This window comes from Protopterus annectens, chromosome 8.part0, assembly GCF_019279795.1.
Source record: "Protopterus annectens isolate FY-2018-M chromosome 8.part0, PAN1.0, whole genome shotgun sequence".
Taxonomy (NCBI): domain Eukaryota; kingdom Metazoa; phylum Chordata; order Ceratodontiformes; family Protopteridae; genus Protopterus; species Protopterus annectens.
Window position 1 is genome coordinate 23,075,615 of NC_056741.1, and position 27,909 is coordinate 23,103,523.

Here is a 27,909-nt window from a genome sequence, read left to right on the forward strand (position 1 = left end):
CAAGTTGGCCCCCCATGCATAACCTGATGAGTCTGTTAGGGTTTGGGCAGCAAGGGGTAGAGTGAAAGGGAGCCCCTTTTTATGGTAGCAGGCCTCTGCCCACCAAAGGAACTCTGACTTTATACAAGGAATGATAGGAATCACTGATTCCAGGTCCTGAGAATGTTGACTCCATAGGCTTTTTAGATACTATTGTAGTTTCCTCATATGCAGTCTTGCATATGAAATTAGTAGAATGCAAGAGGCCATGAACCTCAGAGCTTGCAGAATTTTCCTTGCAGATACTTGGGGCTTTGTGGCCAAGGGTTTGAAGTAGGTTGTCAAATAGACTTGTTTCTCTGGAGTGAGGAAAGCCATCTGGGAAGTTGTATTCAAGCTTGCTCCCAGGAATACAATCTGTTGGCAGGGTACAAGCTGAGATTTATTTTCATTTATGGTGTACCCCATTGAGTTTAGAAGTTTCTTTACGAATGCCAGATGGTTTAATAGCAAGTCCTGGCTTTCTGCCTGAATCAAACAATCATCCAAGTATGGGTATATTTGAATATTTCTGTGCCTGCAAAATGCAATGGCTGGAGCTAGACACTTTGTGAATACCCTGGGCGCAGTAGATAAGCCAAAGGGCAATGCAGAGAACAGATGGTGCATGGAACCTGCCCTGAAGCGTAGGTATTTCCTGCAAGATTCCCTTACTGGAATGCGCAGGTAAGCTTCCTTTAAGTCTAAGGTTGCCAACCAGGCATCTTTGCCTAGCACAGGAAGCAGCTGTTGAAGTGTTAGCATTTTGAGATTACCAGGAAGGTGTTTAGAATAGAGAGGTCCAGGATAGGATGCTAGGAGCTGTCTTTTTTGGGTACCAGAAAAAGTCTTGAATAAAACCCTTGTCCCCTTTGTTCTGCTGGCACAAGTTGAATAGCCTTGACACAGAGAGAGAACCTGCTGTTGGGCCTCTGCCCACTGATTTGGGGGGGGTAGGTCTGGCCAACCATTTGGGGTTGGTAGGGTGTGGAAGTGGAATCTGCATCCTTGGGAAACTACATTTAAAACCCATTTGTCCTGGGTAATGAGTTCCCAGGTTTTTGCATGCAGGGAGAGTTTTCCTCCTAAGGGAGCAGGCAGTTGAACAGGGCTTGGAAGGGCTAAGGGTAAGTCATTGTGCCATTTTTCCATAGGGGGGTGGCTTACTACTCCCTGCTTTGGAAAGGGGAGCCCCCCTACTGCTTAGGCCTGTGTGCAGCCTGAGACTGTAACCTGGGTAGTCTGCTGTTCCTGGGTTTAGACTGAGAAGGCCTGGAAGAGACTGGAAAGGACCAATTCTTTGAAGGCTAATGCCTACTAAATCTGGGAGGCTGTACTTGTAGGAAATCTTTAACAGTTTGCATAGATTTAGCTTTTTCCTCCATCCTTTTGAGGACTTCCTCTGCTTTGTTGCCAAACAGACTGTCTTGGTTTCAAGGGAGCATCCAGTAATTTAGCTTTAACTGGATCTGGGAAGTTTTGCTCCTTAAGCCAAGCATGCCTTCTAAGTACAGACCCAGTGACAGCAGCCCTGCAAGATGCTTCTAAAGAGTCAAAACCACATGCAAAGTATGTTTACCAACTTGTTCTGTAGAATGCATTAAATCCTGTAATTCTTTGTGTTCAGCACAGTCAGGAATCAACATCATTTTCTGTTTAAGTAGTCCCATAATATGCTGCTGGTACTTTAACATATGAAGCTGGCAATTTAAAGCCCTAATGGCCAAAGTAGCAGAAGTGTATACTTTCTTACCCCATCTGTTCAAGGCTCTAGAATCTCTATCAGAAGGGGTAGGATTTTTGGCAGCAGTAGCCTTAATGCCTTTTGGTTTTTGGGAAATGGTCTCCGGATCCACAGGTAAGACAATTGTTGACTTTTACTGACATAGGTTGGAGCATGAAAAGAGATCCCCAACGGGGTACTTATCTTTTTTGAAGACTTCGGTTCTGAAACTCGAAAACAAAAGAATGACTAACGTAATGGTGTCGGCTGCATGTTTTATACCCCCCGATGACCTGACGTCATGGAAGAAGAGAGAGCATCAGACGCAGTCATCCAAGACTCTGGTAATTCAGTCCGGCTGAGGGCTACCAGCAGGCAGACAACCCAAATCTGATTACTGCAACAGTGAAACACGAAGAACATCTTCAACAGTGAATACCCGGAATCTGAGGCAAACAGGGTGGCTTGAAAATACAAAATCAAAGTTACAGATGCTAAAAAAGATTTTGGCCCTAGTGTCCTGCTGATATGGAAAACCTGTTCCATTTAGTCTTGTACACCTTTCTTGTGAAGTGTTTGAGAGGTAGACACTTTACTCTGTCATAAAGGGAAAGATTGGCCATAACTGGAATTGGAGAAAAGTATAGTTTTGTACCTACCATAAATGTAGATGTCCGATAGGTATGCATCTGCAGTCATAACATATGGGTTGTCCTGCCTCAGGCAGCCCTTCGGTCGGCCGGATTCCAAAGTCTGGGTCTGGCCTCGGCTGATGTCGCACTTTCCCCGATGTCAGAGCGTCTGGGGTATAAAAGCATCAGCCGACGCCATCTTCCTCAGTTTTTCTTGCCCCAGATGCCAGGTGCCCTCTATGAAGGCTAAATTTGGATAAATGCCAAAAAATTCCAAACATAATACAAAAATATATACATATATATAAATATAAAAACAAATACACCATAACAGATTCCCCCAGCTAGCTAATGAAAGGGTAAGCACCCTAGGAATACCACAGAGGGGATGGAGGGAGGGTAAACCTGACTGCAGATGCATACCTATCGGACATCTACATTTATGGTAGGTACAAAACTGTACTATGTCCTTCAAGGATGCATCTGCAGTCATAACATATGGGTAGAATACCATAGCCAATCTGGGGGTGGAGGTACTAAGAAAAAGATGGTGTAGTTAAGATACCCTGCAGGACTGCTGTAGCAAAACCTGCTCTGGATCTGGAGTATAAAGGTAAATTGTAATGCTTGGCAAATGTATGCACGGAGCTCCATGTAGCAGCTTCCAAAATGTCCTTGGTAGCCACCCCTCTTAGGAAGGCTGTAGTGGTGGCTGTGGCTCTCGTGGAATGAGGCCTAATATTCATAGGAACAGTCTTTCCATGAAAGGAGTAGCAAAAGTGAATGCAATTTCCTATCCATTTTGAGATTGTCCGTTTGGAAATTGCTTTTCCTTGTGCCCCAGCAGCATATGCTACAAACAGTTGGTCAGTCTTTCTGTAACTTTTAGTTCTGTCCAAATAGTAGCGTAATTGTCTGTGAATATCCAGAGTGTGTAGAAGTTTCACCCCCTTTATTTTGTGGATTTGGGAAGAATGTAGGCAAGTGAATTGCTTGGTTCAAGGATACTCAAGATACCACCTTTGGCATAAAAGTTGGATTGGTTCTTAATGAAACTGTCTTGATGAAAAATAAGAAATGGCTGCACTGCCATTAAAGCTTGCAACTCAGATACTCTTCTTGCTGAAGTTATGGCCAGAAGGAATGCAGTCTTCCAAGACAGAAACTGTGGATCTGCCGATGCTGCTGGTTCAAATGGAGGAAGTGTTAGTTTTTCCAGCACAAAGTTAAGGTCCCAAGTTGGTAAAGGTGGTCTCCTTGGAGGATTGATGTTTTTGATTCCTCTGAGAAATTGTCTTAAGAGATGATGCGAGTAGACAGGTGGATTTACATTGTATTCTGCTGAAATTGCTGAGGCATGTATCTTAATGGAAGAATAAGACAGGCCATTGTGGAACAATTCTGCTAAATATTCCAGTATATGTGCCATGCTCATCTCTGTCACATCTAGGCCTTTTGTTGTGTTCCAAATGAGAAATATTTTCCATTTTGCTGAGTATGCCTTTCTTGTGGAAGGACGGCGAGCTTCCATAATAATGTCCTTTACCCTCTGGGATAAGCTGTTCTGAGTAGGAGTCATGGTATTCTCCAGGCAGTTAGCTGCAAGGTTTTTAGGTTGGGATGCAGGATCTTGAAATTGTTCTGTGTCAGAAGAGGCCATTAATAGGGGGAAGAGGCCACAGTTTCGTCTGTGACAAGCTCTTCAACAGTGGGTACCAGTGCTGCCTTGGCCAGTCTGGAGCTATCAGAATCACTTTTGGCTGTTCTGCCCTGATCTTCAGTAAAACCTTGGACATTAATGGGATTGGTGGGAAAGCATAGACTTTTCGAGCTTTCCAGCTGAAACAAAGAGAGTCCACCTTCCATGCTTGTGGGTGGTATGTCCTTGTGCAGAAAATTTTCAGTTGATTGTGGGGTGAGGCGAACAGATCTATCTCCGGCCTTCCCCATGTTTGTGTTACGAGTAAGAAGATGTCTGGGTGCAGCATCCATTCGTGTGCATCCATGGTAGTTCTGCTTAAGCTGTCTGCCAGAGTATTGTCTTTCCCTGGCACGAACTGGGCCTGTAGTTGTATATTGTTTTTCAAGCAAAGCTCCCATAGGTTCATAGTCAGTCTGCAGAGAGGGTAGGAGTGCGTGCCTCCTTGCTTGTTTATGTACCACATAACTGTGGTGTTGTCTGTCCTTATTAGCAGGTGGCCCTGTTGAAGGAAAGGTTTGAAAGCCTCGATTGCATGTATCACTGCCAGCATTTCCTTTGGGTTTATGTGCATGCGTAGCTGTCCTTGAGACCATAGCCCTTGTATACATTTGTCCTCCATGTGTGCTCCCCAACCTCGGTCCGAAGCGTCCGTGGTGATGGTTTGGTTTGCTTTTGGCTTATTGAAAGGCAACCCTCTCTGTTGGACTGGCAGGCTTGAGCCCACCACAGGAATTCCTTTTGAAGGCAAGGGATGAGTGGAATCAAAGTTTCTAAGCTGCGACTGTGCTGAGTCCATACACTCCTTAGGTACCATTGCAATTTTCTCATATGCAGCCTGGCTTGTGGAATTAGAATTATGCAGGATGCCATGTAACCCAGGGCCTGCAGGAATTTCCTTGCAGTCAGCTGAGTTTGCCTTGTCAGATTCTTGAAGTAATCTGGAAGCTGTTTCTGTTTTTCCTCTGTGAGAAAGGCCATTTGGGTGGTTGTGTCTAGATCTGCACCCAAAAAGGTTATTCTTTGGGATGGAACAAGTCTTGATTTTTGGATGTTGACTGTGTATCCCAAGGCCTGTAATAGTTGGATGGTATAGTCCAAGTCCTTTAACAAATTTTTCTTGTTGTCCGCTTGTATCAGGCAGTCGTCCAGATATGGGTAGATTTGAATCCCCTGAAGTCTGCAGTGTGAAATTACTGATGCCAGGCATTTCGTGAATACTCTGGGCGCAGTAGATAAGCCAAAGGGCAATGCTGAGAATTGATAATGCTCTGATCCTGCAAGAAATCTGAGGTGTCTTCTGCAACTTTGTCGAATAGGGACATGCAGGTATGCCTCCTTGAGATCTAAAGTCACCAGCCAAGACTCCTTGCCCAGCATGGGAAGCTGCTGCTGTAGGGTCAGCATCTTGAATTTCGGCACAATGAGCTAAGTATTCAGTGCGGACAGGTCGAGAATAGGCCTCCACTGATTTTCTTTTCTTGGAACAAGGAATAATCTGGAATAAAATCCTTGGCCTTGTTCTGAGAGAGGTACCTTTTCTATGGCTTTCATTTGTATTAATTTGGTGATTTGCTTCAAAGCCTCTGCCCTCTGATTTGGTGGCAGGTCTGGCATTCCTTGTCTTTTTGGCAAGGTGTGAAAATGAAACCTGTATCCTCTGTCTATTTGCAGTGTCCATGAGTCCCTTGTAATATAATGCCAATGTTTTGAAAATAAAGAAAGCTTTCCGCCCAATGGTGCTTCTAATTGAGCCCTGGTCGGCGGAGTCAAAATGAAGTCATTGAGTCTGTCCTGGTGTAGCAGTTGTTGTTCCTGCACTACCTCTGTGGTTGGGAGGCTGCCACTGACGGCCTCTGTAGGAGCCTCTAGCTTGCCCTCTACCTCTGGCATGCCTGTTCCTGCCTCTCTGTGATCCTGTTCCTGCCTCTCTGTGATCTGTCTGAGTCCGGAAAGGACCAATTCTTAGTAGGCCAATTTCTGCTGAATCTCGGTGGTTGTACCTGCAGAAAGTCCTTGACTGATTGCACAGATTTTGCCTTTTCTTCAAACTTCTTTAAGACCTCCTGAGCCGTGAAACCAAATAATTTTTGTTTTTCCATTGGAGCATCCAGGAGCTTAGCTTTAACATGGTCCGGTAGAGATTGTTCCTTCAACCAGGCATGCCTTCGTATAACTGCCCCTGTCATAGCTGACCTACATGAAGCTTCCAGTGCATCATAACCACATTGTAAAAATGGTTGCTAACCTGCTGTGAGTTATGTACCAGATCCTGAAGAGATTTGCGGTCAAGGGGCTCAGAGGAGGAAAGCTTCTTATACAATTCATCTAACAAATACTCTTGGTACTGAATCATATGAAATTGACAATTTAATGCCCTCATGGAAAGAGTTGCAGAAGTATAAACTTTCTTTCCCCATGTCTCTAAAGCTCTAGACTCCCTTTCAGAAGGTAGAGGATTTTTAGCAGTGGCAGCTGCAACCCCTTTTGGGCCCTGTGAAATAGTTTCTGGGTCTGCAGTGTGGGCCTTGTACAGGTGTAGATGAGAATCCGGGACCCTGTAGTACCTATCAGGTTTGGCAGGAGCTGGAGGGAGAGAATCAGGGGCTGTACTAGCATCAGAGTACACATCATCAATAACATTCAAAACAGGAGGTATAGCTAAAGGCCTATGCTGAGGTAAATGTAGAAAGGTCCTTAATCTCTTTCTAGAATCAGAAAATCCCTGGCCCTGCCATTGGAAATGTTCTCTCAGAGTGCAGTGTCTCACCAAAAGAAAACTCTTCAGGAGGGGAGGCCGAAGGAATAGATTCTTCAGCATCAGAATCCTCGTAGGCCGAATAAGCCTCCTGCTGGTGCTCTGACAACACAGATTCATCCGTAGACTCATCTGAAGAGTGGGGGTCAGAGGGCTCAACCCTGGACCTTGTCTGGTGGTGGAAGAGAGCCCCTGTCCGGGTGAGGTTGAGAACCTCTAATTAAGGAGATAAGATCCTCTGCAAGGCTGAGAATCTGAGTACTAGTAGAAGGCCTCTGAGAGGTAGTCTTGGGAGGCAAAGCTTTAGCAAGTTTAGCAGCTTTAGCCCTGGAGAAGGCCTTAATGGACATGGATGCAGGGGGTCTGGCTACACCACGTGCAGGAGTGGACTTTTCTAAAGGAATGGTGTCGGACATGTCCTGGACACTGGTTTCCGTAGGTAGTTCAATAATCGACTCGGCCAGAGCCTCCTTGGCCGAGGTAGTCGGTTGAAAGGTTTCGGCAATAGAAAGAACCGAGGACTTTGTTTCAGCCGAAACAGAGACACTCGCGGCAGGCCTGACCGTAGTTTCAGCCGAAACCGCGGGCAGCGAGGGTCGGTCCTTGTCCTTCCGTTTTTTAACTACTTGCGAAGTCGGAGTCTCCGACGGCATCTTATACGCAACATTAGCCCCAAAAAATTCATCTGCAAACTCCGACCGACGTCTAAGAGTTCATCGGTTGAAGGAAGCACAGGCAGAGCAGGCCGAGACGTCGTGGTCTGGGCCTAAGCAAGGGAGGCAGTAAGAGTGGAAATCCTTATGAGGTATTTGTTTCCCACAAGTTAAACAATTATTTACTTTATCTGACATCGGCTGAGGCAAGAGAGAGTCCCCAACGGGGTACTTAGCTTTTTCGAAGTCTTCGGTAGCTGAATCACAGGAGCTGGCCGACCGGCACTTGCGAACTGCTTCTGCTTCGGGCACAACGCGGCAAGAAAGACTGAGGAAGATGGCTTCGGCTGATGCTTTTATACCCCCAGACGCTCTGACGTCGGGGAAAGTGCGACATCAGCCGAGGCCAGACCCAGACTTTGGAATCCGGCCGACCGAAGGATTGCCTGAGGCAGGACAACCCATATGTTATGACTGCAGATGCATCCTTGAAGGACATCCACAAGGTTAGTCTGAGGAATTCAATGGTCAGATGAGGCCAACAGGATGGGTGAGATAGGAGGACAGAGCAGCGATTGGGATCATTAGAGGCGGCCAGAGTATTAAGAACCAGACTTGTCTGAGCCATAAAGGTGCTATGAGAATCATTTTGGTCTTCCAAAGAAAAACTTTCTGTAGAAACTGTCATGAGGAGAAAAGCGGGAAGGCAGGAAAGTAGACCAGGTGGCTAAAGAAGGACCAGAGCATCTCTAGGTGTCTATTCGTATAGATAACCAGATAGGAAAATGAAGATGAGTGGACTGGGGTCATTGCCTGCAGGAGAGACCACTGCAGTACTCCAGTGTAACAAATGGCATAAGGGAGTAGCATAACTACTGACGTCATTGTGCGGTGTTCACAGTACTAGAAAAGCTGCAAAGTTTAAAACTTGAAGCCTGAGAGGTAGAAGTCTTTGTGCAAATAATCTTGAGGTAGTCTATAGATAATATCTGATAAAATCAATTGGGTGGGTTCAAGATTTTTTCTTTTAGTATTTACAGAGATACCCAAGGACCAACACATATAGAGCAAGTAATCTCTTGCACTTCTAGATACTTACTTGGCAGAATAGCGTCTTTTAGTTGAGTTCTGATAAAGTTCTGAATGGTAAAAAATGAAAGAACTTAACTTAGACAACTCCACAAGGAAATTTGAAGTTTGCAATCAGCTTTAGTTCAAGTTGTAGTTTTGTCCATTTTATGTGAATTTTATTAAAGACTGGGGCTTTGATAACTGTGTTAAACTGACCTGCAAGGTATACACCTCACTTTTTGTGGTCAATACTTTGTTACTTCAGTTCCTTCAGTGTCCTAAGTAACAGTGTTTGCACTTACTTGTATAAGTGTGACAAACTGCATATTAGACTATAAGGCAGTTTTATATAGGGTGCATTCAGGGGTATTTTAAATCTGTGGTGGGGAGTCTCAGTGACTGCTATATACATTAAAGACATTTAAGTATTTTGTCTTGGTTGCAGTGTTTCCGGATGTTACACTAATAATATGAGACTGGAAAGAACAAGGTTAAATTTAAGTGTTGTGATCTTGGGCTGAGGGTGGTGTAAGAGTGTACTGAACACATTAGATGAAGAATGAAGATATCTCCCTTGTTTGTACAAGGGGTAGGTATCCAAATTAATGCCCATGATTTAAGTTTATAGACAAGTTTTTTTTTTTTCCAGCAAATACATTTGACAAGACAAAATGATAAAATGCATGGAAATAGTAGTTTTCTTGTATTCACAAAGTCATAACTTTTTTCTATTAACCAAACCTCACAGTAGAAGAAAGCCTATGAGTATAAGCAATCAAGCTCAAGTCTGAACAGCTTTTTGCAGTGAAGTTTGCAAAGATTTTTTTAAGCATCTGAAATATACTAGCTGTTTTTTTCTTCACAACTGCTTTTATTTGTAGATGAGCTGCTTGCAGGTGCAACCAATTATAATCATGAAACATCTGAAATATGAAAAATCATGAAACATCTGAATACAATGTACAAAGAAATATGAAGTACACTTAATATTTAAAGATACTGACAAGCAATTCAGAGAGAAATAAATGAAGTTTGAAACTATGGGAAGCGAGTGAAATGTACAAATAGTTGCCTCCTCAGCAACTTTAATACTTTGATGCATTTGGTGTAATAGTGCACATTTTATTTAAAAGGGTAGCTAGTAGACTTTCTTAGGGCTAAAAGTTAATATTTATTGAAACCATGCAAGCTGTTTTTTCAAATCTGGAAGGAGAAACTGATAGCATGCAAGTAGGAACACAGGCTGTAACATGTATTTAGCATGGGTATCCTTGATTTTAGAACAGGTGCAGCCCTTGATTTGGGGCAAATGCTATCTGGAGGGGTGAACCTCATTTTCTGACAAAATACTTAGTTGTGTATTTAAGTTGAGAGAATGGGGGTTCTGAAAATCTTTTTCACGAAAAATGTGACATAGGTTCAAATGGAGATGAGATGCATCTGCATAATAGATCAGCCTGCCAGACAGTGCATGCATGCAAGCTAAATTTTAAAATGCACGTTCAGAAAACCTGCAATAATAGTTGGGAGTAATAGCTTTCTATCATGAGTACTCTTGTCCGTCCATCCAGCCATACACAACCCGTATTATGGAATGCAAATGGCCTTGCAGAACAGACAAAGCTAATATTACTGAAGTATATTAATTAGTGCAGGGCACAAATAGCAATGTTGCAAAAAACAGATTTGAAAGAAATGAGCACGGGGATATGACAAAAAAGATGAATACTCAGCAGAATACCAAGGATAAAGAAAAGGGGGCAATACTCATTTCTAGAGTGGCTCCAATACGGATACGAGGAGGAAGAGAGACATCAACAATTTGTGGCAGTAAAAGTTATTGGCAGGGGAAGGGGATTGAGCTGGTATGCATTTATTTTCCATACAAAACTTCTACTAGGGAGCTGAGAATTTTTTGGGAGAAGCAAACAGGCAACAGGGATTGTTGATGGTTGGGGACTGGAACCTGATTTGCAATAGTGAGGATGTGTCAAGGAGACTTAACAGGGAAAAGAGAAAAGATAAGAGTTCTGAAGAAATGTAAGAGAATATTTGGTATAAATTACATGACTTCAGTAGTAAGAGCCCAAACAGAATTTGCATATTCCTCATGGTACAAGTGGGCTAGAAGGAATAGAAATCAAACTACCTTAGGTCTTCCTTGAAAAGAGGCCACTGGTCTAAGGGGAGTAACCCATTAAGAAAATGTAAATATTTCACAGGGACATGTGTATTTGATGGAGAGCTTTGACCACATCCAATAACTACTTCATATTACGCACCAATAAAAATTACGATAAAGATCAAGGGCAACAAAATAAAAATGAGACACTGGCACGTTCTGCTTATCCATTAGAGAGCAACTTAAGGAAGGAGGACAGGAAATGATTCCAGAGTTGAGAGAAGATAATGTCTTCAGAACAGGTAGCTAGTGAATGGGGTAAAATGAAATGGATTTTAAAAACAAGGTAGAAACCAGAGGGATAAAGATTTGAAAAAAGTAATGCATTGCATATTGTTTTCTTGCAGTCTAACAAATCATTTCACTAAGACTCATTCTACCGTGGGACAATATCTGAATTCAAACATGCTCAAACAAAAATTACAAATTCTTGCCAGCTGTTAATAAAACTTTGTCCTTACTATCTCTTCCAAACACTGAATAGTTCCGAGGGAGGCATTGATCATCACAGTAGAAAGGTTCTGCACCAGGGTCAGAGCTGAAGATCTGAAACACACAATGTCAAAGAAATTTATGTTTCACCCATCATTACAGCCAAGGCAGCAGAAGTAGTAGTATACAATATTTTAAATGTAGTTATATGTAAAAAAGTGACCCTGTCTTAGCTCTACTCTTGTAAGGATTCTATACAGTGGTTACTGCTGGGACTTATTCCAATATTATCATCTCAACAGTTACAAGTTCTCCCCTTCATGCACCAGTATGGGGAGAAACTATTTGCCTCTGACCAATTCATCAAATACATACCTAGGAAAGAATGCCAAGCCTCAGCTCTATTCTGCTCTACTTCTACACCTGAAAAAAGCACAATCAGCAAGACAGAAGAAAATACTAACAAAGATATATAAATGATACACATACATTTCACCAGTTTAATGGTAAAATGATCAAAACCCACTAGCTGTATAAACAATCCTAAGAAAATATCTCCAGTATCTCCAGTATCCTGAATAGGAATCTACATCCTTAAAAACAAAGACTGTCCTCCCAGATATTTGTGGAAAGTATGTCCTATTATTGTATTAATTAAATACTACTCACCAGGACATTTTTTTTACCCTAGCCAGGTAAACCAGCAGCCCCCCCCCCTTTTAGATTTGGCCTTTTTTCCCCTCTCGGTCACACCTCTGTTCTGCCTTTACCCTTACTTATACCTCCCTGTTTCCTGCTGTTCATACTTAGTTAACCTCCAGTGTATTTCGTCTGTTTTTTTCTTTCCTTTACCTGGCCACTAGGTGGCGCTCTTGTCAATTCATCTCCTACTTTCACAATCTTTAGTAATTCCTACTGCTCTTCTTATTGTTCCAACCTGATTTTTATCTTGTTTTCTTTCTTTCTTTCTTAAACACATCTCATTTACCTTATCCAGTATTTTATTACTAACCCCACACAAGTCTTCCCTACCTTTCTAACCCACCTTTACTTTTCCACCTGTTTTCTACCTCCTGACTGATTGTTTTCTGCTACTGGTCGTCTTGTTGTTCCCCGCTCCGTTCGCTGCGCTCACTCCGCTCCCCTCCCTACCCCCAATTCCCACCCACCCCCAGGGGTCCTACCTTTATACTTCCCTAGACACACCCCCTAGTACCCAACAACCTACAACATCTCTCCAATACATCCACCATTTTATTCCTCACTTCCTAAACCACACCCTCTCTTGAAACGTTCCTCCTATTTCCCTACAAACCTATTATCTCTAACCTCCTACTCTATAAAACTATGCCCTCAACCCTGAAAACTCTCTTTCCTCTTCTTCTCCTAAACATTCTACTTTACTACTACACCCTTACCTCCTATGAAAATCTCAAACTATTCCAAACTCCATCTTCAACCAAACATACTACAACTACACTTCCCCTACCCAAACAATCACACATTAATATACTAGCTACCTGTCCCTACCTCCCCCCTCTCTACCATAAAGCCCACCACTACCAACTCAAAACCTCCAAAAGACTCATTCTAATACCAGTCAAATATACAAAACCCTACAACCACCCCAAACTCTTTTACTTATATATGGAGATATCCACCCCAACCCTGGCCCCAATACCCTCCAAAATCAAAGCCCTCTAAAACAAGCTACCATCTACTCTAACCCACACTTTTCCTCTGACTCCCTCTCTATTGCTCATCTTAATATTCGTAGCATTAACAACAAAGTCACTCAACTCCATGCCTTAATTGATTTTTATGCCTTTGATATCCTCTGTCTCACAGAAACCTGGCTTAAACCTAGCACAAAAGACAACGAATTCACCCCCCCAGGCTATAGTACCTTAAGACAAGACCGTCCTAATAAAAAAGGTGGAGGAGTGGCCCTCCTGTTCAAATCCCAACTTCAGCTAGCTTTAATTAACTCCTTCCCCCCCCACACCAGGAAATGCTGAAATTCTTTCCACCAAACTCCAAATTAACAAAACCAAAGCTATAAACATAATATGTTCCTACATCCCCCCAGGCAAGAACATCCACACCCTAGAAAATATCCTATGCTGGATTTCTAGCACCTTCCCCCAGGAAACCATAATCCTAGGTGATTTTAATATCGACTGGAACTCCTGCATATCCCCCAAACCCACCACACACCTTAACCTCTTTAACTTTCACCAAACCATTAACTCCCCTACTAGAATACACAAATCCACCCACAAACAAACAATCCTAGACTGGATACTAACCAACAACAATCCCCTCTCCTATAAAACAGGTATACTCCCTGACAATATTAGTGACCACCTCCTTACCTTTATCACCAAACAAAAATGCAACATCCCTAAACAACCTACTTATCGAACTAAATACAACAAAACAGCATTCAATCTCACATCCTTTCAAACTGAACTCAAAGAATATAACTGGTCAACTCTAAAATACCTCCCAATAGATGAAGCAGTAGCATTTCAACAACACCTTCTTACAAATTCTAAACCAACATGCCCCATCCCGATTAGTCAGAATCAGATCCAAAGCAGCTCCTTGGCTCTCTGTTATTACTAAACAAACTATGAGGCGAGAAATAAATCATGGTCAAAATGGAGATCCACTAAAAGCCCCACTGACCATCAAACCTTCAAACATCTAAGAAACAAAACAAAGAAACTTGTCATCCTAGACAAAAAAAACTACAACTTTCAACACCAACAAAACCAAAACCAAAACCCTAAAAAATTCTGGTCAGGAATTAATAAACTACTCCACCCAGGCAACACCAAAACACCTACCCCAGCTAGCTTAGCACAAAAACAACCTAACATCATAGCCAACACCTTTAACAATTTCTTCTCTCAAACTGTAAACTCACTTGCAAGCACTATGACTCCACCCCCCTCCCTCCAAACTACCCCCATCCCCAACAATACCTATACACTAAAACTTGAAACCGTCTCAACTACCTATATACAGAAACTACTGTCTAAACTAAAACCCTGTACACCCTCTGACAAACTTCCAGCTGAATACCTTCAATTAGCTGCAAAAGAAATAGCCTACCCAGTATCCATCTTAATAAACAGAACCATAACAGAATCCAAAATTCCATCCTGCTGGAAAATCTCCCACATTATTCCACTCCACAAAGGTGGAAACTCTAATGAACTATCCAATTTTAGACCTATTGCCCTTCTATCGCCTCTATCGAAAATAATGGAGCTGTATTCACCATCAACTCCTAAACTATCTCTTAAATAACAACCTGCTTGTAGACTCTCAACATGGCTTTAGACCCTACCACAGCACTACTACTGCCCTTCTTTCCTTCTCTGATACCATAAATAAAAATCGAAATAGAAACCTATTCTCATCTGCACTATTTCTGGACCTCTCAAAAGCATTTGATATGGTCAACCATCTACTTCTCCTTGATACCTTAAAATCTCTATCACTGGATTCTCAAGCCTTACAGTGGTTCAATTCATATTTGACTAATAGAAAACAAGCTGTACTGTGGGACAGCCATCTATCCACTCTACTCCCTGTCACTATTGGTGTCCCACAAGGATCTATCCTAGGCCCCCTACTTTTCTCCATTTTCATCAACAATCTGCCCAATTCCCTACCAACATCCACATGCATACAATATGCAGATGATTCCACTCTCATCTGCTCCGCCCCTACCCCAGCAGAACTCCACTCCACTACCCAAGCAGTCTTTACTGCAGCAGAAAATTGGTTTCAACACATCTGTCTCCTCCTTAATCCCAAAAAAACCAAACTACTACTCTTTACCCCTACCTCTAAATCCACCCCTATCTCTTTTTCTATAACATCCTGTAATGGCACTATCATCAAACCTGACAACTGCACTAAACTCCTAGGCTTCACCATAGATAACCAGCTTAACTTTGACTGTCACATTGATTTAACTATCAAAACTGTTAATAAAAAGATTGGTGCCCTATACAGGCTACAGCCTTATCTCACTGCATCCTCCCGAGTAGCCCTTGCCCAAACTCACCTTATCTCTACACTAACCTACGCCTCCCCCTCCTTTGTCAACTTATCTAAAGGTAATCTTCAGAAACTGAATACTGCCTACCACAGTATAGCCAGATTTGCCACTGGCTCACCTTTCCTAACTCACCACTGTCTTAACTTAAAGAAACTCAACTGGCTTGAACTCCCAAACCTTATACTCCTACAACTAATCATCACCTTCAAAATTCTTCATTACCCCTCCAATATACCAATACTAAATAATGTCATCACACCTTATAAGAATCTCAAGACACTCAGATCAGCCAACAAGCTACTAGTTACTACCTTGAAATCTCATAACAAATCAGGTGATTCCCTATTTGCAAACACTATCGGTTCTTACTGGAATAAACTTCCCACTGAACTGACCTCCCTAACATCATGTCACCTTTTCAAAAAACAGATAAAAAACCACCTACTAATCCACTGGCTTTGCCCCTGCTCTAATCCTGACTGAGCATACTAATGTTCATTACTCTGAACAGTCTGCTACTTGCATTCTTTACTCTCCCGTTCTTACCTAGACTAACATCCTCAGCCCCCTTCTCTGGACCTTCACCCTTTTCCCTTATCTCATTGCCTAGATACCTCACTCTCCTTTTCAACTTGACTTTCTTAACATTTAACTATGATAAAATGCTATTACCCTATGTAAACATATTCTATCCACACTTTCTATCTATCTTTTATCCCTTTTTTCCCTTAACTTTACTACCTATCTACCTGTTTACCTTCTAACTTGCTTTTTTCAACACTTCTAACTACTAGTTTTCTTTCCCTCTGCTAATTACCAATTCTGTCTTCTAGCCTTCTGACCAATGATTAATTTTATGTAGCTATACTTCAGATATCCTTAACTCAACTTTATATTTTGGTGCCTGAGCTTATCTCCTCAGCCACATGATGTGAACTTTGATTGAACTCTTTTTGTAACCTAGTTAAATTAGTCCAGACAAACTGTATTTTGTCTTTGTACATTTTTGTTTTGTTTTGTTTTTGTTTACAAAAAAGATTGATCTATTTAGTAAAGTATTCCTCATGTATTGTCTTAGTCTGATAGTGGAGCTTTTCTCCTCGGGCCTCTGCTGAAAATGGACATGTATCCAGCCAGACTAGCCCGGTTAACAAATGTAAAATAAAATAAAATAAATAAAAAAGAGATGGAGAGTGATAAGTAATCACTGTAGACGTCCTTGCAAACAGAGATGATGTGCAACAGAACCCCGAGTGAAGCTGTAGGTTGTGGATGTACTTCCCTCGGGTTTAGGCTGCAAGGTGGCACGACATTTCCTTGTGGTACATTTGGTTGGGGACACAAAACTGAAGGGAGTTGCAGAGGAATATGTCTGTCACAAAATTACTGCAGGCACATAGAAGCATGTAGAGTCATGTCAATAACCAAGAGCAGAGGAAAGAAACTATGCCCATGGAGTCCATGCACCAAAAATAAACAGGTAGCATACCCAATGGGCATGTCAGGGGCAGTGAAATGTAGTACAAAATGGGCATTGCCTTTACTCTGTGTGCGTGTGTGAACCACTGCCCCTTTCGCAGGAACACTCCCAACACACAGTGGGGCAAAAGTGCAACTTCAGGAGCATCCAGGATTTTTTCCATGCTGAAATATGCTTCGACATGCTGTAGTCACACAAGCATGTACTGTACAACAAAACACACACTACATCCGCTGCCCCCATGCACTTGGTTATTGAAGTTGTCATCACAGCACTGCAAGCTTCTTTGTGAAGGTGCAACATACAACTACAGGAATCAGAGGAAGGTAGAAAAGGTGGGTAAGAGAAACTGGATAAGTTAAAGAAAAAAGAGGTTATGTACTCACCATAACGTTCCATCTGAGTAGGTACTTCAACCTGTGGGTATCGGATCCGACCTCGGATCCGAGCCGGCAGCTTTCCAAGATCCGAGCTCCCAGCTCCTCCCCCTACCCATAATCCCCTGCTACCAACCATATTACCTCAGATCGTTTTTTTTTGCCTCACCAAACCTGATAACACAAAATCAACTCTAAGGTGATCAGAAAATCACGAAAGGTTTGGGGGATGGCAGGGGGGGGGGGGGGGTCGGTTGCAGACAAATGAAGTACCTACTCAGATGGAACGTTATGGTGAGTACATAACTTCTCTATCTGAAGTAGTTACTTCATTTGCTCTCCAACCTGTGGGACAGAGTCCCCAGCTACCTTATAAGAACTTGGGTGGTCCTTACGGAAGGATATTCCGAAGCACCGCGGAGCCAAAAGAAGCCCTACTCCTCGAAATCACATTGTTTGTAATGAGAAATGAACATATGAGAAGAGGACCAAGTAGCTGCTGAACATATGTCGTCCACTGGAACCCTAGACCAAAAACGGTTGAGGTGGCTACAGATCTTGTAGAATGAGCACGGATACCAACCGGGGCTAGCTTGCCAGACGATATGTACCCCTTAATAATACACTGACAGATCCAATTTGCTACAGTCACTTGGGAAATGGCTTTGCCCATGGCTGATTTTGCATAAGAGACAAACAACTGGTCCGACTTGCGAAACTTGCTAGTCCTGTGCAAGTAGAAACGCAGCTGTCTGTGCACATCCAATTTGTGCAACGTGTATTCTCCTTTGTTCTGAAATTCTGGAAAAAACACTGGTAGATTTATCGATTAATTTATATTTGCTTCTTAAGTAACCTTAGGCAAGAAAGACGGGTTAATCCCCGAGGGACACACTATCCTTGTGAAAGATAAGGTGAGAAGGTTTCATACACAAAGCTTGCAGTTCTGAAACCCTTTTGGCCGAAGTAATAGCCACTAAGCAGGCCGTTTTCCATGACAAGAACTTAAACGGAACCAAGGCCACAGGTTTGAAAATTGGACTCGTCAAGGCTTGCAAGACTAGAGTGAGATCCCATGGGGGAACCACAGACTTTACAGGTGGTTTTAAAAGAAAGATGCCTCGTAAGAAAGTTTTGCACAACTTTGTAGATGCTAAGGAACCTATGCCGTCACCCACATGAAAAGGGGAGATAGCCGCCAATTGCACCTTAACTGTAGAAGCACTTGCTCCCTGCCGAAAAATCAATGAGAGGAAGTCCAGAATGGTCAGAATAGGGACAGTAAATGGGTCCAAGCCCTTGTCTTTGGCCCAAATGGAAAAACGTTTCCATTTACTGTTGTAAAATTTTCTGGTAGAGGGCTTATGAGCCGCAACCAGAATGGCCTTAACGGGAGATGAGATACCGGGAGTCCTAGCCATTATTGGAACTGGATCAGCCAAGCTGCAAGCTTGAGGTTGACTAGGTTCGGGGTTGGGCAACCCGCGGGATGCGAGATCAGGTCTGGACTGGGATCCAGAATCCATGGAGGAGCCACACTGCGAAACCGCAGAAAAGGGAATCAGATCTGTCGAGGCCAGAATGGGGCTATGAGGATAACTGCTTCCCAACAGACAGGCTTTCTGAATGAATTTCATCATGAGCGGGAGGGGGGGGATAAGCATAGAGGAGTCCGGGAGGCCAAGCATGGACTAGAGCGTCTCTGGGGGTCTCCCCTCTGGGGGGAATTATTGCGAAGTACTCGCTGCATTTTGTGTTTAAAGGAGAAGTAAAAAGATTGCAGCGAGGCTGACCCCATTTGTGGAAGATCTGCTTCGCAACAGATGGATTCAGAGACCACTCGTACGGAGTGAGAAGCACCCGACTTAGCTTGTCCGCTAATATGTTGGACCATCCCGGAATGTGCGTTGCTACCAGAAAGCGGTTGGTGGAGATCGCCCATTCCCAAACTCTCATGGCCTCTCAACACAAGGGATAAGATCTGGTTCCTCCCTGTTTGTTTATATACCAGACTACTGACATGTCTGTCTGGATCGCAATAGTCCCCAGGGGAAGAAGGTCGTGGAGAGCTTGTAACGCCAAAAGCACCGCCCTCATCTCTAGGACATTGATATGCAATGTGGTCTCTAGGGAAGTCCACGTGCCTTGAACGGATCTGCCTGAACAATGCCCCCCTCACCCGAGGCGAGAAGCAACCGTGGTCAAAGTGGCTTCGACCGGGGGAATCACAAAGGGCCTCCCTTCTCTGAGTTCCCGCGCATGTAACCACCAAAGAAGGGAGTCCCTGCAAACTCTGCTCAGCAGTATCGGCGTGTTTAAGGGGGTGGAATGAGTGGGTCCATTGTAATATTCGCAGACGGGCATGGAGGGAGAAACCGATCGCTGCTGACATAGACCCCAGTGCCCTCAGGACTAACTCCGCTGGAGGAGCAGGACTCTGAAGAAGGGCTAACACCTGATACGACAAGCTGTTCAGTCTGACAGAGTAGCTCGGGAGATTCGAGTATCCAACCTGGCCCCTATGAATTCCAGGGCTTGAGTGGGGCACAGGCAGGACTTCTGCCGGTTCACTGAAATGCCCAAGTTGTGGGCTAGAGTCAGTGCGTAATCTCTCGCCACACAGAGCTGATGCCTGGTCGCGGTAAGGAGCCAGTCGTCTAGGTACGGGAAGACCTGAATGCCCTGAAGTCTCAGATGGGCTGCAACCACTGCCATGACCTTGATGAACACTCTGGGGGCTGAGGTGAGGCCGAATGGAAGAACCCTGAATTGATAATGACTGGCTCCAAGCCAGAAGCAGAGAAACCTCCTGGATCGTCTGTCCATCAAGATGTGGTAGTACGCATCCTTGAGGTCTATGGAGCACATCCAGTCGTTCTCCCGCAGAAGGGGGAGATATGATTGGAGAGTGACCATCCAGAACTTTTCCTTGGGTATGAACAGGTTCAGAGCGGAAAGGTCTAAGATAGGTCTGAGGTCCCCGGTTTTCTTAGGCACCAAAAAGAACCTTGAGTAATAACCCAATCTGGACTGATCGGGGGGACGGGCTGGATGGCTCTTTCTTAGCAGCTTCAAAATCTCTGAAGCCGCTGCCTCCCTCTGATTGGGTGGGACATCGGGGAGGCGTCTGGTTTTGGGGGGAAGATTTAAGAATGGAATAACCTCTGGATACGATACCGAGCACCCATCGATCCGTTGTAAGGGACTCCCAGTTTGACAGGTGCTCCGTCAACCGCCCCCCCGACTGCCTCCAGAGAGGGACAGTCGGGCAAGCCCTCAGGGCTGTTGCGCGGATCTGTCTGAGAAAGGTTCTCTAGACCCGAAGTTACGCGGCCCCCCCCTCTGCCTCTGGGCCGGCATCCACCTTGTCCTCCTCTGCCTCTAGAGGACGAGTGGTCCGCACCTGGATGGGATTGCTGAGACTTGCGGAACCACAGCTTCTTTTGTCCCCTCTGATTCCTGGAGAAGGATCTTTGGGGACTAGAGAAGTGGACTCCGATGGCAGACAGCATCTTCCAGTCCTTTTCGCTTTGGACCAGCGTATCGTGAACGGTCTTGCCGAAAAGAGCAGAACCATCAAAGGGGGCGTTCGCGAAGGATGCCTTCAAGGGATCCGCGAAGTCGCAAAGATGGAGCCAGGCGTGACGTCGTAAAATGACCCCTGCTCCGCTAGCTCTAGCGGCTCCCTCCGTAGCATGGGAGAGGAGCCACACAGACGTATTACAGATGGACTTCAGAGTGGCCATTCGCATCGAAAACATATTCTTGTCTCAGACCGACATGGACTCGGGGGGGGGGGGGGGGCCTGCAGCGTATTCCTTGATCAAGTCTCGCTGTAGCCTGATGGTATGCGCCATATAGTTCTACGCCCTTATGGAAAAGGTCGCTGAAGCAAACATCCGCTTCCCAATCCGGTCCAACGCTCGTGATTCTTTATCTGGCGGGTGGACCAAAGAACTCTCCTGAGCGAGTTTTTTCTTGGTGGCCGCCACCAACATGGCATCAACAGGGGTTCCTTTGGCCCATGACTGTTTATCTGTGGGGGAACTGAGGACTTTTTCGGGACGCCTAGGGATTGGCTCCACGGTGACGGGCTCCTTCCACGCCCTGGTGGTAATTAAGTCCACCAGGGGGTCGGCCGGAGGGGTCACCCAGGAGGTAGATGGGCCTGCCTCAAACGCCTCCAGGAACACGGATTCATCAAGGGAAGGTTTTTGGAAAAACCACCCCCCTCTAATACGCAACATTTCCATGATGTCTCCAAAGGAGACATCTTCAGGGGGTGACCTTGGGGAACCCTCCCTATCATCTAAGTCCGTGTCGGTGGTAACGGACTCGGGGGAGTCCAGGTGCCTCCTTTTACACAGACGTTTGCGAGGAACCTCCTCGGTGGGGCTATCCGAAGAGGGCTCGTTCATGGGTTGTTGTTCCTCTGCTGGAACTAGCTGGAGGGCTTGGGCAGGCTGTCCCGATGGTCGGATGATGGAAGACAGACCCTCATACAGTGGGGGTACGGGTGGATCCGAAGCCCGAACCGGGGACCTGGAGGACCTCGACAGTACCCTCTCCACTACCTCAAAAGCCGAAGGAGAACTGCCCTCGCCAGCCTCTGAGAGCAATCTCCTCAGCTCCGAGGAAGGGATCGGGGTTGGAGCCGATGCAGTCGGCGCCGAGAGAGAGGTGCGCTCCGAAGCCAACAGCTCTGAAGACACAGCAACTCCCTCGGATCCGACGCTCAGCCCTCTGCCCCGAGAGCTCGGATCCAACAAGCTCGAGGGCATAGTCGGCGAAGAGACCAGCGCTATCGGCGCTGACAAATCCCTGGGTCCGAAGGGGCCCAGATCCGATGACTCAGAGATCCGAAAACCAGTCTGAGAAGGAGTGATCGGGGCAAACATGGGGGCCGCACCCCCCCCCCCAGAGGGGGGGGGGGCAAGAGCACCCCCATCTGCATTTGGGTCTGCAAGAACAGACGCATTATCCGATCCATATCCGCTTCGGAGATGCTTGTCATTGACCTGGAAAAGGTAGTAGAGGCGGGCCGGGAGGGCCGCCTCTACGACCGAGGGAGACCGATCCTCCTCCTCCGGCGAGAAACTAGGTGAACGGAGCCGAGAGGAGGAGGATCCGGAGACACTCGAAGGAGACTTAGCTGCTTTAGCTGGCGGAGCCAAGGGTTGAGATTCAGCCCGCCTTTTATGGGACCTATGTCCCTCCTTATCCTTGTGCCTCTTCTCTCTAACAGAAGAGGCACTAGTTTCCTCAGAGCTCAAACCCGAAGAGGGAGGTTGAGTCCCGGGTTGAGCTAAGGGAACAGAAGGCGCTGGGGCAGCCAAGACAGCCGGAGCCCGAACGGGAGAGGAAGAAGAAGCTGACTCCTGGAGGAGCTTTCCTGCCAGGATCAGCTTGTTCTTCCTATCCCGAAGTGCCCGGGGGTTAAAGGCAGCACAGATCTGGCAGGCCTCTGATAGATGGGCTTCCACCAGGCACAAAACGCACTGAGTGTGGCCATCAGCTGAGGAAAGCTTGTGGCCACACTCAGTACATTTAGAAAAAAACTGCCTTAGGCCCTTCTGACATCCTAGCACTGACACACACACCCAAACGCTAAGGGGGGAGGGGGAGTGAATAAAGAAAAAACTAACTACACCAAAAAACTAAACTAGCACAAAAGGGAATCGAAAAAGGGGCTAAGACCACACACACAAAGATTATAAATTCCAGAAAAAGGTAATAAACCACCAACGATCTCACCCAGCCAGGAGCTCTTCAAAAGGAAAGCTTCTTCAGCCGCGGCAAAAAACGATCTGAGGTAATATGGTTGGTAGCAGGGGATTATGGGTAGGGGAGAGGAGCTAGGAGCTCGGATCTTGGAGCTTGGAAAGCTGCCGGCTCGGATCAGAGGTCGGAGCCGATACTTCATTTGCTCTGCAACCTGTGGGTAACTACGTCAGATCAGACTGATAAATATATGGCTCCAAAATATGCAAGAAAGTGTAGAAGATTTAGGATCATTGCTTGAAAATGTTTGCATAGGTATTTTTATACCCGAAGCAGACCCAAAAGGATTTTCCCTCGGGTAGATAGCAAATTTTGGAGGTGTGATGAAGACAGAGGCAACTGGGAACATTTTTGGGAGTGTAATGAGTTGGCAGACTTTAAACATTCCCTGCAGACTACCCTAACAAATACTAGGTGAGCATACTGATGTACTTAAGGAAATGATTTAAAAATTCCCTGCAGACTACCCTAACAAATACTAGGTGTGCATACTGATGTACTTAAGGAAATGATTTAAAATTCCCTGCAGACTACCCTAACAAATACTAGGTGTGCATACTGATGTACTTAAGGAAATGATTTAAAATTCCCTGCAGACTACCCTAACAAATACTAGGTGAGCATACTGATGTACTTAAGGAAATTATTTAAAATTCCCTGCAGACTACCCTAACAAATACTAGGTGAGCATACTGATGTACTTAAGGAAATGATTTAAAATTCCCTGCAGACTACCCTAACAAATACTAGGTGAGCATACTGATGTACTTAAGGAAATTATTTAAAATTCCCTGCAGACTACCCTAACAAATACTAGGTGAGCATACTGATGTACTTAAGGAAATTATTTAAAATTCCCTGCAGACTACCCTAACAAATACTAGGTGAGCATACTGATGTACTTAAGGAAATTATTTAAAATTCCCTGCAGACTACCCTAACAAATACTAGGTGAGCATACTGATGTACTTAAGGAAATGATTTAAAATTCCCTGCAGACTACCCTAACAAATACTAGGTGAGCATACTGATGTACTTAAGGAAATTATTTAAAATTCCCTGTAGACTACCCTAACAAATACTAGGTGAGCATACTGATGTACTTAAGGAAATTATTTAAAATTCCCTGTAGACTACCCTAACAAATACTAGGTGAGCATACTGATGTACTTAAGGAAATGATTTAAAATTCCCTGCAGACTACCCTAACAAATACTAGGTGAGCATACTGATGTACTTAAGGAAATGATTTAAAATTCCCTGCAGACTACCCTAACAAATACTAGGTGTGCATACTGATGTACTTAAGGAAATGATTTAAACATTCCCTGCAGACTACCCTAACAAATACTAGGTGAGCATACTGATGTACTTAAGGAAATGATTTAAAATTCCCTGCAGACTACCCTAACAAATACTAGGTGAGCATACTGATGTACTTAAGGAAATGATTTAAAATTCCCTGTAGACTACCCTAACAAATACTAGGTGAGCATACTGATGTACTTAAGGAAATTTAAAATTCCCTGCAGACTACCCTAACAAATACTAGGTGAGCACATTGATGTACATAAGGAAATGATTTAAAATTCCCTGTAGACTACCCTAACAAATACTAGGTGTGCATACTGATGTACTTAAGGAAATGATTTAAACATTCCCTGCAGACTACCCTAACAAATACTAGGTGAGCATACTGATGTACTTAAGGAAATGATTTAAAATTCCCTGCAGACTACCCTAACAAATACTAGGTGAGTATACTGATGTACTTAAGGAAATGCTTTTTGAGCTATTATACAGAATCAAAATTGCCTAGACATAGCAAAGCCTTGCTGAATTTAATTTTGGTGGCTGCCAAAAAAAAAAAAACAAAAAAACTAGAAAATGGAAATCAAAGCCTAAACCAACCATACTAGAAGTACTGAATATAGTACAGAAAAAGGAAGTGGAACTTTTAGAATGGGGTAGGATTAAATTACATAGCAAAATGGGAATTGTGGGAACAATCCATGCAGAATGTTTCGGAGGAGGATTGAGGTTTAAGGGAAGGCAGGAACTGAATGAGTTTTGTAATGTTTGACGATGACTGGATAGATTAAAAAGTGATGTACGTTTGCAACTAAAAATGTCAGTTTCATTTATATAAATGAATGATTGCCGGTCATAAATATTAAATATTTCTCGTTTAAAAAAAAAAAACAAGAAAAGCTGTAACAGCAATAAGTCTCTGCAGCTGAATTTCACCTTAATCACATATCTCCAAATATATAAACAAGAACATGCTTAAGTTGAATCACAAGGTTGACACTTTTGTGCATGTCCCAAGGTTACTTCGCAGAATATGCAGTGCATCAGATTTTGGAGGAGGCAACCCCCCCCCCCCGTGCTCCCCTACACCCCCAGCTAATTACATATACCATCTCAGATTGCATGATCCCTGGGGAAAGATAATTGGACAATCCTCAAGTATGACTGGATTTCCTATGTGTGGGGAAGCTAGGATTATGGCTCCTCAAATGCATATTTGGAAAGTATACTCCCTCTGCTGGGCCAAAAATATCTCCCCTTTTCCATCCCAGCTAGCCAGAAAAGCCATCGGCAAGAGTTCTCCTTTCCACTTAAATATGGGCTCCCAATTTTTGGTTCTGCCTCCATGAAAAACACAGTCACACTCCAAACCATCTTGAACAGCACCTGCCAACTCATTACAAACTCAAATCTCTGCAAGAATCACCGTATCACTAAGAAAAGGTCAAATGGCCACCCCAAAAACAAAAAGGATCTAATTCACTTTTAGGATCCCAACTCCACGCATTTACTCTCCTGCAGATAGACTTCACTAAAGAACCTCTACATACAACCGGAGACTGTACTTAAGCCACATCAGCTCTAATTACCCCTAGAACCAAACTCCACAGTACTGCACATGCTCTGTCACACCAACACTCATTACTCCTAGAACCAAGCTCCACTAACGCTGCACATGGTCTCTCCTCTCAGACACCTACTCTTGCAAGCTCTCCTCATCCACCTTCAACACAGAACACATCACCTAACTCATCTCCTTTGAGTCTCGTCTCTTCTGTCACAGGATTCACTTAAGATCGAGCCACTTTACAAACTAAAGTATATATTGTACATTACACTCTGCTTGACTGCACACTGCACTGTGCTTGTTTGCTAGACTGTATATATATATATATATATATATATATATATATATATATATATATATATATTTTCTCTCTGTAATTAGTCTGAACTACTCTGTTATTGCTTACATTTCTGTATTTCTTATTTGTGATGTTTTGTATTTCACCTGGACAGAGCCTGACACAAAGTGAAAAACTTACAGACCAAATTCAAACATAACACTGAAATTGGCAGCAGTTGTCCCAATGATTAGGTGCTTGTTTATCACTTATGCACCTGATACCATGGACAAAGGACATATCTGATGTACAGTGCTTGGAAGGGTCTATGCTGGCCAAATATACAGCTGTCCTCGACAGGATATCTTTTTTGGAAGGAATATTGCAACGGCAAGGTAGGAAGGACATGAAAGTGTCTCAAATACCTGGTTAAAGGAAGTAAACCATAAACACAATGAGACATCTCAATATGATAGATTACTTTCCAACATATCCCCTACCTCTGGGGCAAACTTCCACCACATTTCAAGCAGAGTAGTACCTTTCCAACATTCAGTGCAAGCCTAAATAATTTGGATGGGCAGGCTCAAATTTTTCACTGGTCTACCTTGTCTTGCTCTTCTTGAGACTAGAGAGTCTATAGAGAATATGGGTTTTTGGCTACACTAATGGTCTGCAGACTGACTGTCTAGTGCTTACATATGAAATTACCTACATTACAAAAATGTGCAAAAATAGACAGAAGTCAGTCCCCTGACCTGAGCCTTTTCAAAAGCATATTACTCATGCTGTGGTCACTGCAGGGAAGACAGTGAGAAAACAATAGGGCACAGAGTCCATAGTTGTTTTAGTGCTTTAACAGTAGCAAACTAATATTCAAAAAATAAATGTTAAAGCTTACAAAAGCTAATAAAGCCATAAATGAACTACATAAGCACAACACACAAGTAAATCTGAATTTGCTTCTAGCAAAAGGACTCTACTACAATAAAAATGACATCACAGAGAACAGAAATGTCAAGACAAAGGACAGAAAAGAAAATGTTAAAACGTCAAACTTTCTATAATTTAAAGAAACAAATGTTTTAAAAAAGGCAATGTTTTTAAACCACTAAATTCTGCTAAACATTTTTCTTGGTGCAAAGGGAAACAAACCCACTACACCACCATTACTTACCGTAACTACTTTAACATTCCCCTTTATAATCTCCTTCTTAGAGTGACCACAGAGATGGAATAAAGTATTTCTTAGCAAGGTGACATTCTTGAGCAGTACTTAAACCCCTCCCAAGTAGCCAGATTCAGAGAAAGGTCAAAAGGCTGAATTCATCAAAAATGACCTACCAAAAGACATCTGATTATTAGATCACAGTCCAAAAAAAAAAAAAACGTTTGCTGAAGGTGAAGTGAAATTCAGCTGGCAGGACCATTAAGGACCACAATGGAAACAAAGCAAGCACTAAAATACACTGCATTTGTGGCAGAATGCCATCTTACAGCAGCATTTTCCTATTTGCGGATGACTGTTTTGCAAAGCAATTCAACTAACAAGTTCATGCCCCTCCCTCCAGCAAGAAATAGATGAGCGGCTGCCTTTTTTTTTTTTTTTTTTTTTTTTTTTTTTTAACTCATGTACTCTCTTTAGGTAAAGTATTGACCAACTTTGCAAACCTAAAGTGGTAGATTTTCTTTCCTTCTGGATTTTGTCACCAGAAAGACTAAACTGTTTTCATTTCTAAACCCATTCTAAATCCACTTTCAGGAGGAAATGGGAACTGGGTCTAAAGGAGCTTAAAGCTTGTGGAAGTATAAAAGTACAGTTGTGTACCTACCATAAATGTAGATGTTAGAGTGTATTCACTGTTGCAGT

The 27,909-nt window shown here is 43.7% G+C and overlaps 1 protein-coding gene across 1 annotated transcript in view; it reads right to left on the bottom strand.

Annotated features, from left to right (window-relative positions):
• Window positions 1-27,909, bottom strand: part of NCAPD2 (non-SMC condensin I complex subunit D2) — a 1,714,408-nt gene that overhangs the window by 847,516 nt on the left and 838,983 nt on the right. Inside the window, exon 17 of the mRNA XM_044079588.1 lies at window positions 11,198-11,282. Coding sequence (XP_043935523.1) covers window positions 11,198-11,282 — 85 coding nt within the window. The remainder of the gene's footprint in view (window positions 1-11,197; window positions 11,283-27,909) is intronic.